General features: G+C 37.3%; 1 protein-coding gene across 1 annotated transcript in view; it reads right to left on the bottom strand.

The window, feature by feature from the left end:
- Window positions 1–14,083, bottom strand: part of LOC127651416 (receptor tyrosine-protein kinase erbB-4-like) — a 364,872-nt gene extending 350,789 nt beyond the window's left edge. Inside the window, exon 1 of the mRNA XM_052137221.1 lies at window positions 13,786–14,083. Coding sequence (XP_051993181.1) covers window positions 13,786–13,885 — 100 coding nt within the window. The 5' untranslated portion in view covers window positions 13,886–14,083. The remainder of the gene's footprint in view (window positions 1–13,785) is intronic.
- Between the last annotated feature and the right edge of the window lie 1,643 nt (window positions 14,084–15,726).

The following is a 15,726-nucleotide window of genomic DNA, read 5'->3' as shown; positions in this document are numbered from 1 at the left end:
GCCTCTTCAACAACATGATTTGGCAACAGTGTGAAAAGTACTTCAAATTGGGGTCCACTAACAAAATGGAATGCATCTCAAGTGTCAACTTTGTGTGTTGGGCCATTTGACTTGGATGCTGTTCGCTCTTTCAAGAACTGGATTCAGCGACAGTTTCAAAAAGCACAACAAGTTGGAATTCACCAACATGACAGAATGCATCCCCATTTTTGCCTGAAAACATCTGACTTTGTGGCTGCAAGAGGATGGTGCTTGCAGGTGTGCAAAGTTTTGGGGGTGGAATGATGTCATGACTAGTCAAATTTAACTAGTTGACTACTAAAAGTCATTGGTCGTGCAACCCCTATTTGATACAGCAAAAATAGTATTGGTCAGCAATTGGCTGTTGAAGAATCAGAAATGAGAGGAAATAACGTTATTCTATATTACTGCCAAATTAAGTTAAGGAAGAAGAGGAACATTCATTTTTATTTTAAATTATCTAATTTACTCAACTCCATAAGCCTCAAACAAAATTCGGAATATCTGTAAAAGATTTGATGCCACTAACCTGGAAAACATAAACACAGTGCAAGTTCTTGTGTGAACTCGTGCCACTGTAATCAACCTTTTTCACGCTCTCATTAACATGCAACAGAAATCCAAATTTGAACTGAAAAATTGCTTTGCCTAAATTTCAAGTTGTTTCATATTCGCATTTGAGGGATGGGTGTACCAGTACAAAGACCTCCTTTTTGGCCTGTCCTTGTCCCTTGCTTCTTCACGAAGGTCACAGAGGCAGCTCTTGCCCAGCTAAGGGAAGTGGGCATTTGCATCCTCAACTATCTCAATGACTGGCTAATCTTAGCTCATGTGTTGTGTGTGCACAGGGACCTGGTGCTCTCGCACCTCAGCCGGCTAGGGTTTCGGGTTAACTGGGAAAATAGCAAGCTCCTCCATGTTCAGAGCTCTTTTCTTGGTCTTTAGTTGGTCTCGATGACGGCACACCTCACGAACGAGCTTGCCCAGTCGGTGCTGACCTGTTTGAAGGCGTTCAGAGAGAAGACAGCAGTTCCACTGAAACTACATCAGAGGCTCCTGGGGCATATGGCATCCTCAGCGGTAGCCACACCAATCGGGTTGATGCATATGAGACCACTTCAGCACTGGCTCCAAACTCGAGTCCCAAGATGGGCATGGCGCCACGGGACACATCGTGTGGCCATCACGCCGATCTGTCGCCGCCTTTTCAGCCCTTGGAACGACCTTGCATTTCTACGGGCAGGTGTTCCCCTAGAACAGGTCTCCAGGCGTGTCGTGGTTACGACCGACGCCTCTAAGCCAGACTAGGGCGCTGTATTCAACGGACATGCAGCTGCCGGCTCCTGGATGGGCCCATAGCTATGTTGGCATATGAACTGCCTCAAGTTGTTGGCAATACTGCTCGCCCTGCGGAGGTTCCGGCCGTTGATCCAGGGTAAGCATGTGCTTGCTTGAACAGACAACAAGGCAACGGAAGCATATATTAACTGCCAAGGTAGTTTACTCTCCCCTCACATGTCACAACGCGCCTGCTGTCTCATCCTCTGGAGTGAGCAGCACCTCAAGTCGCTGCGAGACACTCACATCCCAGGCGACCTCAACACCACAGTGTCACGGCAGGTCACCCACAAGGGAGAGTGGAGACTCCAACTTCAGGTGGTCCAGCTGATCTTGAGTTGATATGGGCAGGCACAGGTTGACCTGTTTGCCTCCCCAGAATCTTCCCACTGCCCTGACCGGTATAGAAGCACTGGCACACAGCTGGCCACCTGGACAACACAAATATGCATTTCCCCCAGTGAGTCTGCTTGCAAGGTCAGTGCTTTCCTTTCTGCAGGAGAGGTTGGAGGGACGGCTGTCCCTTGAAGTTGTACGTGGCCGCTATAGCTGCACACCACGACACAGTGGGCGGTAAGTCCTTAGGAAAGCATGACTTGATCATCAGGTTCCTGAGAGGTGCCAGGAGGTTGAACCCCTCTAGACCGCACCTCGTTCCCTCGTGGGAAATCTCTGTTGTCCTGCAAGGCAAACGAGGGGCTCCCTTTGAGCCCTTACAGTCAGCAGAGCTTAAGGCACTATCTCTGAAGACTGCCCTCCTGACAGCGCTCACCTCCATCAAGAGGGTAGGGGACCTTCAAGCGTTCTCTGTCAGCGAAATGTGCCTGGAGTTCGGTCCCGGCTACTCTCTTGTGATCCTGTGACCGCGACCGGTCTACATGCCCAAGATTCCATGTAACACAGTTCAGCTAGTTGAGGCATTTTTGTAGGGGACCCCTAGTGTCCTGGTTACTTCCGTAACCTCCGTTCCCTGATGGAGGGAATGAGACGTTGTGTCCCTCCAGCCACAATGCTGAACTAACCGCTGAATGGCCGGGACGTTATTCTCGGCTCCTCAGCACAAAACCTGAATGAGTGGTATGCACGCCAGCTCCTTTATACCCATATGTCCGGGGGAGTAGCATGCAAATACCACTCGCTAATTCACATTGGCCATTTATCAAAGATCAGAGGTGTCTCGGGCTCCCAAGAGTGACCCCTACTGTCACTACATCGACATAACGTCTTGTTCCCTCCATCAGGAAACGTAGGTTACGGAAGTAACCAGGATGTTTTCATTAAAATGTTTCCTTTTGTGTTCCGCATGAGAAAGTCAAATGGTTTTGGAATGACATGAGGGTATATATGAGAGTATATTACAAATTTGTTTTATTTATACTTATCTTTGACAAGTGACAAACATGCATATCCTTTTTATCTGGTGTCTTCAGTAATCTACTCTGCATTGCACACATGTTTTAGAATAAGTATTGAAATAGGCCTCCAAACTCCAAAGCAGTTCAGACACCTCCAACCATAAACTGCATGGATATGAAAGCTCCCTTTGCTGGGGTCAGGTATGTGGAAGTGTAAAACTAATATTATTTATAATAGAGTGTCCCTGCAGTCCAACAGCCACATATAATTCCAATCATTCCTCTTCTAAGAAAGTGCATATGCAAGCCAGGATCTTTTTTAAAAAGCCCAGTATTACAAGTTGTATTAGTGTTTGGAGTAGCTTGCCCCTATATCTCAGTATTTACCCACCAACTGGTTAAAATTATAACTAAAATAAACAACTAAGGTTAAAACTAACCCATATATTATTAAGGGAACAAAACAAGCATGCTAATCAAAGTTTGAGAAGGGGATTCCGCTGATAACTTAATTTCCATCAACTTTGTTTACTGCAGTTTGCAAAGAAATGCACCAAGAGAATAGCTGAAAGATTCCGATAAGTATACATTTCAGACTGGTAACTCAAGGTACTTACACACGACTAAATCAAATTTTAAAAAACGTAATATGAATACATTTGCTGCCGCTATGATCACTAGAAAATTTACACGAACGTCTCATTTTAATAAATCTCTTAAAACAGTCTCTGTCGACGGTAATTGGGCAACTGTTTAGTGAATTTGTCCCTGAATGTTTAGCTCCATCCCTCATCAGACATCATTGCGCAAGTGACCTCAGACACACAGGTTTTTATCCCGTGGAAACCAGAAAGTAATTGCATTTGCATAAATAATTATGAGCACAATTTCAAGGCTATGTTTTCGCTTTAAAATACATTTTCACTCCACTGATGGTTAGGTTTAGGGTTGGGGTTGGGTTAGTAAATAGAGTTAATAAAACTGTATTCGTGTTGACTTTATTACATCATTTGATACTAAAAATACAATTCACTTTTGGCACCACTCTGTGGACATTTCACCATGAAGCTCACACGTACAAATACTTACAATAACAATTCCAGCTTCGGCCACTTGGGCAGTGATTTAAATTTCGGTAAGCACAGATAGCAAAACTTTTCACAGTGTGACCAGTCTAGAAAAAATCCCATAGACTTAAAGAGTTGGAGGGACCAGAGCGATATCTAGGGAAAAAGTATACAGAAGCACATTGGGGTTCATTCTCAAGGGCCAATAAGCAACCATCCAGAACACACTTAAATACCCTGGTGATACCCAAGTTACCACACAGCAACTTGCTAAAATACTGAAATTGAGTTGCAACGGCCAGACAACCCACAACCCCCTAACACTGTGGTGGTGAATTTTGCATGGTCAAATTTTCTTCTGAAATATCTAAAAATCTAATTATTATTCAAATACTGTTGAAAAGGTTTATTTATTTATTTTTTTTTTATTCTATTCACATCATAAGTTATTAAAAAATGACTCTCTTTCTCTCTCTTATACTTTACACAACCTGATGCGCACACCCACACACACCATTTCCTCAGAGACAACATGATTAATTGGCCTGACTAGGGCTTGTGGAAGTTACGATGGTGCCACTGTACTCGGGGAGAACCAACCATTGCCCTGTCAACTCAGCCTCACACAGACTCCTGAACTTGACAGCTAAAATTAGTCTTTCATGCTCTTGCACCCTCTGTTTCTCCTTTTGTAACCGATCCGCCATTGTTTTACCTTTCCCCAAAGGATATTTTGCTATCCCAGCATGAATTATTAAAGTAAGAACAAAGGGACTTTATTTTACATATGTAAATATGGGAGTGTTAGTTTACCCAAAAATGGCAATTATGTCATAATTTACTCACACTTCTGTCATTCCAAACCTGTAAGACTTTCTCTTCACCATGGAACACAAATTGAGATGTTTGGAACAATATTCACACATCTCTTTTTCATACAACGAAAGTAAGTAATGATTCGTCTTCTGAAGGCATACGATAGATTTGTGTGAGGAACAGACTATTTTAATATTCAAAAGGTGCAACGGTAGAAATGTGACAACCATAGGCATTACTAGACCCTTTTTAGGAGGGCTTCAGCCCCCCTAAAATTCATCTCAGCCCCTCTAAATATCAGACTTTACAATCAGCACTTAAATGTTTTAAACAGCTGCAACTCCAAAGCTGCACTTGTTTGAAGCGTGCGGCGCTTTGGTTGCTTTTCTTGCCTGTAAAGACTAACAGTAGTGTGAGCCTATAGCACTGGCGTGTGGGCTGTGAAGGAGCATATAATTGGTTTAACCCACCTAAACGAATACGCCCCATTTACTCATTAAATTCATGAATGAGCAAGGATCAGCGTCTTATTATGACTGATTAAATGAGAGGAGTCATGTTGTACATTTAGTTCAGTAATCTCCTTTAACAAGGAGAGAAATGGGCTGGATTAATTAAGAGCAAATGTGACTAATGACATTACAATAACATCACGACATAACAAAAACCTTTAATTATTTTTATGCTATGTCATCTTTTTTGTATATTCCTTGATGGTCATGCACAGCAGTCCACAAAATGAAATGCTTCCTTGTCATTTGCAGGGAAAACACTTATGATATTTAAACACTGATAAAGTCTCTAAGTAGACACGCTGATTTGTAGTATAATTTGACTTAGTTTCAGTCGTGAACACCACTTAATGGCAAAAAAGTGTGATCTGCAAAAATGGTTACCTGAACGAATAAGTGAACAAATCTGAACTAATCTCTGATTAGTTATATATATATAAATCTCTGATTTATATATATATATAAGTATAAACCTTATTTTCCCAGGGTTATTCTACTGAAATTAAAATATTTTTGTGGAGTGATTTTCTCTTTTGAACGAATTCAAAAGACTCGAGTCACGAGTTTTTGACAGGAAAAAAAATATCTGGAATGAATTCACTCCACTAAAAATATCACAAAAGCTAAATGTGATATTTATAATAATAATAATAATACTTTTTGTGGGGTTTGGGATGAGTTTAATCTACAGTTGGTGTGAAATTATTGATTTTCTATAATAAACTTTATTTTAATTTGTTAATAAATGTCAAATAAAAATATGATTATTTGAATAGTTCTCTAAACGGTTTAAGAATGTTTTAATAACTTTACAAGTTTGTTTATTATAGAAAATGAAAATATTTTGAATGCATATTAGCAGGCTATCTTGAATGATGTAAAAAAAAACAAAAAAAAAAAACATCTTTGCTAAAGAGTGGAATACATTAAATGTGCACATCTAATAGTGTCATTGGGGGCTGAGCCCTGCTAAGATTGAAATCCTAGAATCGCCCCTGGTGACAACTAATAGAGATTTTGCTATTCTGCTTACACTTCGGAAGTTCACCCAAAAATGAAAATGCTCTCATCCTCACCCTCAAGCAATTCCAGATGTGTAAAACTTTCTTCAGCAGAACACAAAGATTTTTAAAAGAATATCTCAGCTCTGTCGGTCCATACAATACAAGTAAATAACAACAAAGAATTTGTTTTGAATAATTGTATATTTTGGTTTTAGTCCATCAAGTTACCTACAATAAGAGATAATCATTTCTAAAGTATTTAATTTGCTGTTTTATGCAAAAATAGAGATGATCACATTATGTAATATTTCATTAAAAAAAATCTTAGAATTTTTCAGCAAAATCATTTCTCACCCTATTTTAATCCAAAATCAAAAGAAACAAATAATTATATTTAGCACATAGAAAATTAAAAAAATTATAGGGCCATTAAGACTTTTTAAATTTGCATAACTTTTACACAAATTTTACCCCTCTCCAATGCTCATTAAGTAATAGATTGTCTATTTTGATATTCTCATTACCGCAACGTGAAAATCTTTTTAATTTTTAAATTTAAATTCAAAAGTATATATACATCATAGTAGTAATCCCTTGGTACTGCCTTTCATTTTGACTGATTTAAATAAAATAAAAATCATTGTACAACAGAATCTTTTTTCACCCCTAGTTTTTACATTTATTTATCCTGGCTAATGATTTTTTTACATTCAAAACTGTAAAAGTGTGGTCAAACATTGTATGACAGAGGAAACTTTTAATTGATGACTTGAGAGCCTAATAATTATCTATGGGAACGCCATCATAACAAATGATCTCTCACTGTGATTGCCTGCTTATCAAATTAAAAATAGTGACGTCTGGCTTTGACTTGCTTTATTGTTCTCGGCTTTTTTACGTTGTCGCTTTAAATTATAGTCATGCTCGTCTTGAATTAGAGAGCGCTATATACCACTTGGGACTGAACCAAGTGGAAATGTACATCAGCTTTCCTCTGAGAACATAAAGATGGGACATGATGGTCTCTCGGTTTTGAAGAAACTGCAAATCAAGGTCATGGAAACAGCAGTGATATTGTTACAGGGTGAGAAACCCAAGGCCATAAAGAGTGAAATACACACAAATAAATTACAAAATAAACCACCTCACCTGGGCAGCTGAGATAAACAATAATGTGTCTTTCCACTTTTTCACTCTCAATTCTTTTTTCTCCAAACTATATTGCAATAACCATTATGGCTTGGACATAGGCTAAGGTGATTTCTCTGGCAAGCATCATATAATTATTGCGCATACTTGTGGTTGTCCGAGATTATAAAATGTATATCTTGTATAAATCTAATATAAAACACACATAGTATCAAATTCTTTGAAATGTATATTTGTGTCCATGTTGGTTTCATACATTTTTGAAAACATTTTAAAAGCATTTAAAAAAAGATGCTTTTAACTGGCTTTATAAATGTGAAGTGGTGTAACCAGCAAGTAACAGGTATTAAAATAATTTCCTTGCACCTTGAATGCATGCATGTGTACACTGAAAAAATGACCAGTAAACTGTACTTAATTTGTATCACTCAAGTTTTGCATACAGTTTTTCTAAGTAATTTTAATGGTATATAATACAAATCTACTTAATTTCATGACATATATTGATTGAATTGAGCAAGTAAATGTAACTTAAACATTTCAGTAAATGTTACTTACAAATCTAATGCACACTGTTAAAAATAAACTAAACAAACATTTTACTGGAGCATTCCACATTTTGAGTTTCATTATTAACACACGCTTAATCGTGTACCATGGCATAAGGAAGCCTTTCACTGGGAAACTTAATGCATACTATGTAGTCTATTAGACAACATCATCTTGCATTACTGGCAAGGGATCACAGCATGGAGCTGCGCACGCAGACCTCAGCACTTCGTGCCCAAAACAATAATTGGTAATTTTGAGTAGAAAATTTACTTCAGAATTCACAAAACACAAATTTACCCAATATAAAACCAAAATCAACAATACAATTTGTATATATAACATATCAATCAGTGATACCATGCAAGCTCATGAATTATTCAAGCCTGATGCATGCTGAGAACAACAGCTTCCAAACGTTAAGTAAACTTTACTTAGTTTATTTATCAGTGAAATTGACTCAAATTAGCAAATAAATATAACAAGGTTTTCAACTTTAGGATTATAACATGATGATGCATTTTAAAGATAACAAATAACATAAGAGAATAAAGATCATAAATACAGTAGTACTTATAAGCTGTATTGTTATTTTAACATGTTTAAAAACAATGAATAATTTACTTAATATTTTAAGGTTTACGCTTAAACTAACCTATTCAATGTAAAAAGCAGTTAATCTTTTCTGCTATATTTACTCAAAAACAATTCTGTGTCTACTCAATCATAAATTTAAAAAGGTACGGAAAATATTGTTTTGCAAATACAATATTTTGAGTCGGTTTTTTTTTAGGGTTACTCCACTTGACCTGAACAAAATGTGCCTTTTCATAAAAATTTCAAAATATTAGATATTTAAAAAAAAAAAAAAACAACCTTACACAAAGTTATAACAGGATTTTCTCTTTTTGGATTTCTTTTTAATTGACAACAATGGGCTACCTGCATGTTGGTTACACCACCTGAATTTGATTTGACGGACAAAAATAAATACAATTTTAATAATAACATTAATAACGTTAATCAAAAATTTTCACTTCTTTAAAAAAATTATTATAATAATAATTGAAGATTTTATTTTCCAAACATTTATTTTTCAAGAAGGTCAGCTTTTTTTCTGTCTCCAGATGGTTACAACCCTTTTTTACTTTAAAGGTTCACCCTTTAAAATAAATGATTTACTCAACCTCATGCCATCCCAGATGTGTATGACTTTCTCTGTTCTGCAGAACACAGACAAAGGTTTTTAGAAGAATGTCTCAGCTGTGTAGGTCCATACAATGCAACTGACTGGGTACCAACATTTTAAAGCTGAAAATATAGCATATACAAATATGAATCCATATGACTCCAGTGAATACATTCATATCTTTAGAAGCAATAATATATGTAGTTGGGAAACCGATCAATATTTGGTAAATGGTCTGCACTTATATAGTGCCTTTTTAACCTTAACGGTATTCAAAGCGCTTTACACTGTGACTCATTCACCCATTCACACACACATTCATACACCAATGACGGCAGAGCTGCCATGCAAGGCGCTAGTCTGCCATTGGGAGCAACTTGGGGTTCAGTGTCTTGCCAAAGGACACTTCGGCATGTGGAGTCGTGTGGGCCAGGAATCGAAACACCAACCCTGTGATTAGTGGCCAACCGCTCTACCACCTGAGCCACAGCCACCCCTATATTTAAGTCCTTATTTACTATCAATTCTCCTCATTGCCCAGTAGATGGCGAAATGCACGAAGAATTTAAATCACCAAAAACAAAAGAAAAATAATGTGAAAATGAAAGTGGAGATTAATTGTGTAAAAGGACTTAAATATTGATCTGATTCTCACATACACATCACATCTGAAGACGTGGATTAAACCACTGGAGTCAAATTGATTCCTTTAATGCAGCCTTTTAAGGCTTTTTTGAGCTTAAAAATGTTGGTCTCCTTTCACTTGCATTACATGGATGGACAGAACTGACATATTCTTCAAAATATCTAAATTTGTGATCAGCAGAAGAAAGAAAGTCATACACATCTGAAATGGCATGAGGATGAGTAAATTATGAGAAAAATTTATATTTGTGGTTATCTTTTCTTTTAAGCCCCAGAAAAATCTAGTAAATTAAAATGACTTTGAACTCAGGTATTGAAAGCATGTTTATCATAGTAGAGTATTACATTTTGTTTTATGCTAAATGCATTTTTAATGTACTGTATTTTTTAACAACTTAAAAGATCCGGACAAATAATAAGCACTACATCAATGACCCAGTAACCAACTAGCTATGCCCTAGAAACCATTCAAAACACCCTAGCAACCACAAAGCAAGGTTCTGGTAACCATGGACATAAATATCTCCAATCGTACAGGGATGCTCTATTACATTTTTAATTGATCAGACTTATGATTGCTAGATGGAAAAACAGACAAAAATAAATACATATCCATAAACTTACATTTACAAAAGAGGTCACATAAATATATCATCCCTCTTTTGTCTCGGGGGCTACAAGAATCCAGATAGCAACGCCATAGCAACATTAATCATACCTAAGCAACCACATAGCAATGCCCGACCAACCACCCACAACACACTAGCATCATGGCAGCAAGTTTTGCACATGCAAACACCACTCTCCATCTTCAAAATGGAATCATTTAAAGTAGAGTTTCAATGTAAGGATTAGTAGTGCATTAACTATGAAGCATTTTGTAACTCAGCTAAATAATTCCATTGAAGAATACTTCTGGTATTACAGTGCCATTACACCACAAGGGCAATGCGGCATACATTATATCTGTTTAGAAATTCCCAACAGGTTGTCTGATTTCCGATGCTAGGCAAGACAATGATAAACCTACTTATTGTGCTTAAACACCTGTATAACCAACAATCAAGCGCTTGCAGCTAAATCTCAATAAAAATGCATGACTCCATTGCACACAGAATGAGCAGAGGCCTGAAATTACAGCTGATTGTGAGGGCACACTGCCAGGTGGCTGGGATAAGATGGTGAAAGCAGAGGGAGGGTGAAAGCAAGCCTGAAAGATTCCAAGAGGGGAGGAGTGGTGGGGTATTGGCAACCCTGTCATACAGAAAAGGCCCACGGGCATTTGTTTTCTGAGAGGAATTACAAGTGGTATAGATACAAACCTTACATCCACTGAAAAGAAAATCTACTCAGCTTTCTTTGCCTTTCTGCCTTCCCTTATAAAAAATGGTGAGTCTGTGGATTACAGCAAGCTTTATTGGTTTACTTCGCAACCGAGATTCAGGAAGTCAAAGATGTCATTCAAGTGCCAGAGAGATTAAAGGATGTGAAAATAGCAGTCAACCATTTGCTTTGGCTGAGAGACTGAGCACAGCATGAGCTCAGCTGAATAGAAAAATATGTTTCCTAACTCTTTGGACACATGGGCTGAGGGCCAAAATGGCACCACATTCAAACGCCCATGAAAAGAGAGGTGAATATTGTCTACGAAATTAGAGGCCACAACAAGTTCAAGTTCAATCTTATTGTTCTTCATGAAAAAAGAAAGAAAAAGAAGTTCTGAAGGAATGTTTTAGGTTCAATTCAAGTTAAGAAGAAAATACATTTGACTAATCCCTGGGCTGAGTCAAAAGTATTACTGAAATTCCCTTACAATGGATGCCGAAGGGGCAAGGACTTGGAGTGGGATAAATGTAAAAAAAAAACACGATTTAGCAAGTATCACCGCGAGTTTTAAACCTTATATGTGTTAACATGAGACTAGAATGATAAAATCACTACTTAGCTAACAAGAAGGTACTATCTACAAAGAAAAAAATCCCCAAAACTCATAAAACAAAATTTTGGAGAGGACAAATTAATAAAAGCAATACAAACTTCACAAGCACCTTTTAAAGCTTCCACAATGTCTTGGCTCATAGACTTTAATTGTTAGTGTGTTTTTGCTTGTTTAACTGAGGAAGGTGTTTTTATCTGTGCTAATCAACATTCTGCCGATAAAGCTTAACTTGAACCCGGAACATTGCTTCATTTATCTCAACATACTGTATACTGCTTTTGTCCCATTTCATGCCTATGTTATGAGTTTTATGCTTGTTTAAAATGTAATCATCACGAAAGCAAAAGTTGCAGTGTAAACAACATCTTGACACTATAATCAAACTACCAGAAGTGTGAACAATTACTGAATTAAATCTAAAGAGAATGCTTTGGTTTAAGATAGAAAGTGTGTATCACCAATGAGACATCTTATCAAGTACTTCGATAGCATGTAACTTGTTCACTGAAAAGTTCATGTCTAGACATAAGAGCAGTGATGAGATTAATTAATAGGAAATATTCTTACTCCCCCAGCTCGCATGAACTCTCCTACCAAACTTAATTTTGGGTTGAAGATGATTCATAATTTGATCATATTCTCAGGTCGACCAGCAATTTTTCTATCAAACTTAAATGTCAGATGGAAGCTCAGTTCAAACACAGTACCATATGGCTCTCAACCGAGGTGTGAGATAATGCATAAATGAGAAGCATTTAAAGGACAAGTTATAAAATATAATTTTCCTTAAACATAAGCTTGCAAAACAATGGAAAACGAATGCAGAACAAATCTGCAATCTTCTGTAACTTTTTGAAATTAGCTCAAGCAACAACGATGCCAGTGTTTAAAAAAAAGGTATTTTATGCACAATAGAGTCTGCTCGACTCAGATTGTTTGGAACCAGCTTTCGAATTAGCTCATAAATATTCCATGTGTGGATATTTTGGAAGTGCAGTAACCTTGAGAGGAGACCGCCAATGGGCCCTCTCATTTGTTTATTATTAAATTATTAATCTAACAGTTCAAACTTGTTTTTTAAAGAGTTTATGAGTACCCTTTGAATGGCTGGGGACTTGTGCTGTATGGAAGCATCTGTGACAGCAAGGTTCCTAGATATAGGCTAACCTTTTATTACATCTGACATTGGTAAACTCTCATGAAGGTTGTCAGATGTTTTTATGAAGAGAGAAAATATGAGACATTTATTAAGAATAAAATAGTGTTATAGTTTATAAAATACCTGTAAGTATTGATCATTTAAATACTTGGAGGAGAAGTTTCAAAATAGAACCATATAATAACAACAATATAAATTCAAATTAAGTATCAAGTATTCTCACATGTGTACATTTATTTTATCTCTATAGTCGGCAGGTTTTGATGTTGATATTCACTATTAATAATAGTTTTCCTGTGGTCGTAGGCCTATACTTTGTTTTTTTTAAGCAAAGATAACTTTGAATAACCCCGCCAGACTCGAACTGCGCATGAAAAATAATTAGATGAATAAATAAAGTGTTAATTCAATAAGGTTCAGAGCGATTCCACAATCACTATCCACCATGAGGACAGATGCGTAAAAACGCGAGGCTCCGCGCATCGACTGTCCTGCTGTTTCTCGGTTGACTGCCACCATCTTGTGGAGAGGAAAAGACACAACTCACTCCGCTCATTCATGCTTAAAATAACAGTAAAGATACAAGACCGTGTATTGAGATAAAGACTTAAACATGTTCGCATTTAGGTATGCAATAATGTGCAAAATGCGCAATGGTGAAACACTTGAATTTGGATCAATGATTTTGACAATCATGGATTTCTGATGTCAGTCTTCCCTAAGGAAACATATATGATGACTGCTGTGGTATATTTTGAATTATAATGATTCAGTAGCAACCATACAGTATACAAAAGCAGCAGAATGTATTGCATAGGTTTTCAATGGGTAAAAGCACGGATGCCATTAGGGCACTTGGAGTTTGTTGCACGAGTATTTGCTCAACCTGAGTGAGAACAGACGTTCAATAAACCCTAATCCAGAAGACATTGGGATATGTTCAGTTATGTAAAGTGCATGCATCACCAGAACACACATTGATCCATTAAATGTGATGTGACGGATGGATAAGCACTTTTACGCATGGGACTTGGACACTCACCTGACTGCGAGGCGCACTGGGGAACAATCACAGCAGTGAGGATGAGGAAGGTGACGATGTCAGATCGCATCTTGATCAGCTGAAGAGGATGCATATCCATTTCTTCACATATCCACTCCAATGTCCCGTTGGCGAGCTGTCAAATGCGTTTTAGAACTGTCCGTCTTTGCCCAACTGTTTACACAGGGCGCATGGTCTGCAATTGCGCCTTGTTTTATTTCTGCAAGTAAAATTGGTCCAGTTCACAAAACGACAGAGGTGAAAGTGAGTTATTTCTCTTCTAATTTGGTCTGCGTTGAAATTGTCATCACTCTGCGATCAATTTCAGACCGAGTTACGGTCTTCGTGCCCGGGCAAGTGCCTTGATCGGTTGAACACCTCCCACTTTAACGGTGATTGGACATAAGAGTGAATTAATTAAGGTAATCCACGCCTCCTCACACATATCTATTATTATTCCTGATTGTTAGTCATAATCCTAAAAAAAAAAAAAGTAATATCCTATTTAGTAATAGGAAATAACATTTAAATATGAAAGAATAATTGTGTACGCCATGACGTATGTTAACATTTGTTTTGCATGTCTTCATGTATTCGCTAAACTGTTAATACCATGTCTTTTGGACTTATCGTGGTATATGAATATGGTAATCATCACTATCACTATATCATATAGCAGTGTAGCATGTTTTAAGTAAAGCACTCTGTAAATATGGCTTAATGTATTTTTCTTGTTGTAAAAGTGATTTTCTCTCTCTCTCTCTCTCTCTCTCTCTCTCTCTCTATATATATATATATATAATATATATATAGCCTAATAATTTGCACTCTAACTCTGAACAGAGTTAAAAAAAAAATAAAAATAAAAAAAAACATTTAAGAGGTAAGGAAAACTATGCAAAACTTTTTGAACACTAGCGCTCTCTAGTGTTGATATGAAAACGTGAAAGAAAGACATGTCAAAACCTAGTGAACCACGTAAGTAGCCCAGAGTTCTCCAAACGGGAGCGGAAACCCCAAAGAGGGGGAGGAGTTACGTCAGAAGGGGATTGGACCAACTCTAAAAGAGGGCGAAATTTAAACACCCCGTTGGGAATATGTAACATGTGCTCCCGCCCCCTTTTGGAGCTCGGCCTGCATACATTTTCTTCACGTGAAATGACGACCTGAACAGAATTGTTTTTTCCTCCAAACTATTTAGACACTTATGTCACATTTAAATTGTATGAATTTAATTGTATTAGATTTAAGTTAAAAAAAATATATATATATATATATATATATATATATATATATATATATATATATATATATATATATTTTTTATATATATATATTATTATGTTGTAAAACAAATCTTGCTTGCGATTTAATTTTTTCCAGGTCTACCTTTACTTTTCTAAGGCATTTTTACATTTACAATGTGAATTGTCCTAGCAGAATAACCACAAGTGTAGGTTATTGGTGGCTCAGTGGTTGAGGCTCACGGTTACTGACCAGAAGGTTGGGGGTTCAAGCCCCAGCACCACCAAGATGCCACTGTTGGGCCCTTGAGCAAGGCCCTTAACCCTATCTGCTCCAGGGGTGCTGTATCATGGCTGACCCTGCACTCTGACTCCAGCTTAGCTGGGATATGTGAAAACTAATAAATTTCACTGTATATATGCAACAAACTGTGTGACCAAAATAAAGGATTCTATTCTATCTGGTGTCCGCAAATACATTTTATCTTCATTTTGAACATGGTTTGCAAAGGATGCTTATGCTATATTTCTTTAAACAAAATGCCACACGTTTACCTTCACACATTAGCCCCTTTCACACAGCCTTTACCAGAAAATTAACTGCATTTTTTCAGGTTAGAGGTCATGTTTGAACACAACCTTTTTGAAAAGACTGGTACAATTTGCTCTGGCTATTTCACGTAATGAAAAGTTGTTT

Source organism: Xyrauchen texanus, chromosome 11 (genome assembly GCF_025860055.1).
Source record: "Xyrauchen texanus isolate HMW12.3.18 chromosome 11, RBS_HiC_50CHRs, whole genome shotgun sequence".
NCBI classification, from domain to species: Eukaryota; Metazoa; Chordata; class Actinopteri; order Cypriniformes; family Catostomidae; genus Xyrauchen; species Xyrauchen texanus.
Note: the sequence above shows the minus strand (reverse complement) of the source record. Positions and strands in the feature narration are given on the sequence as shown.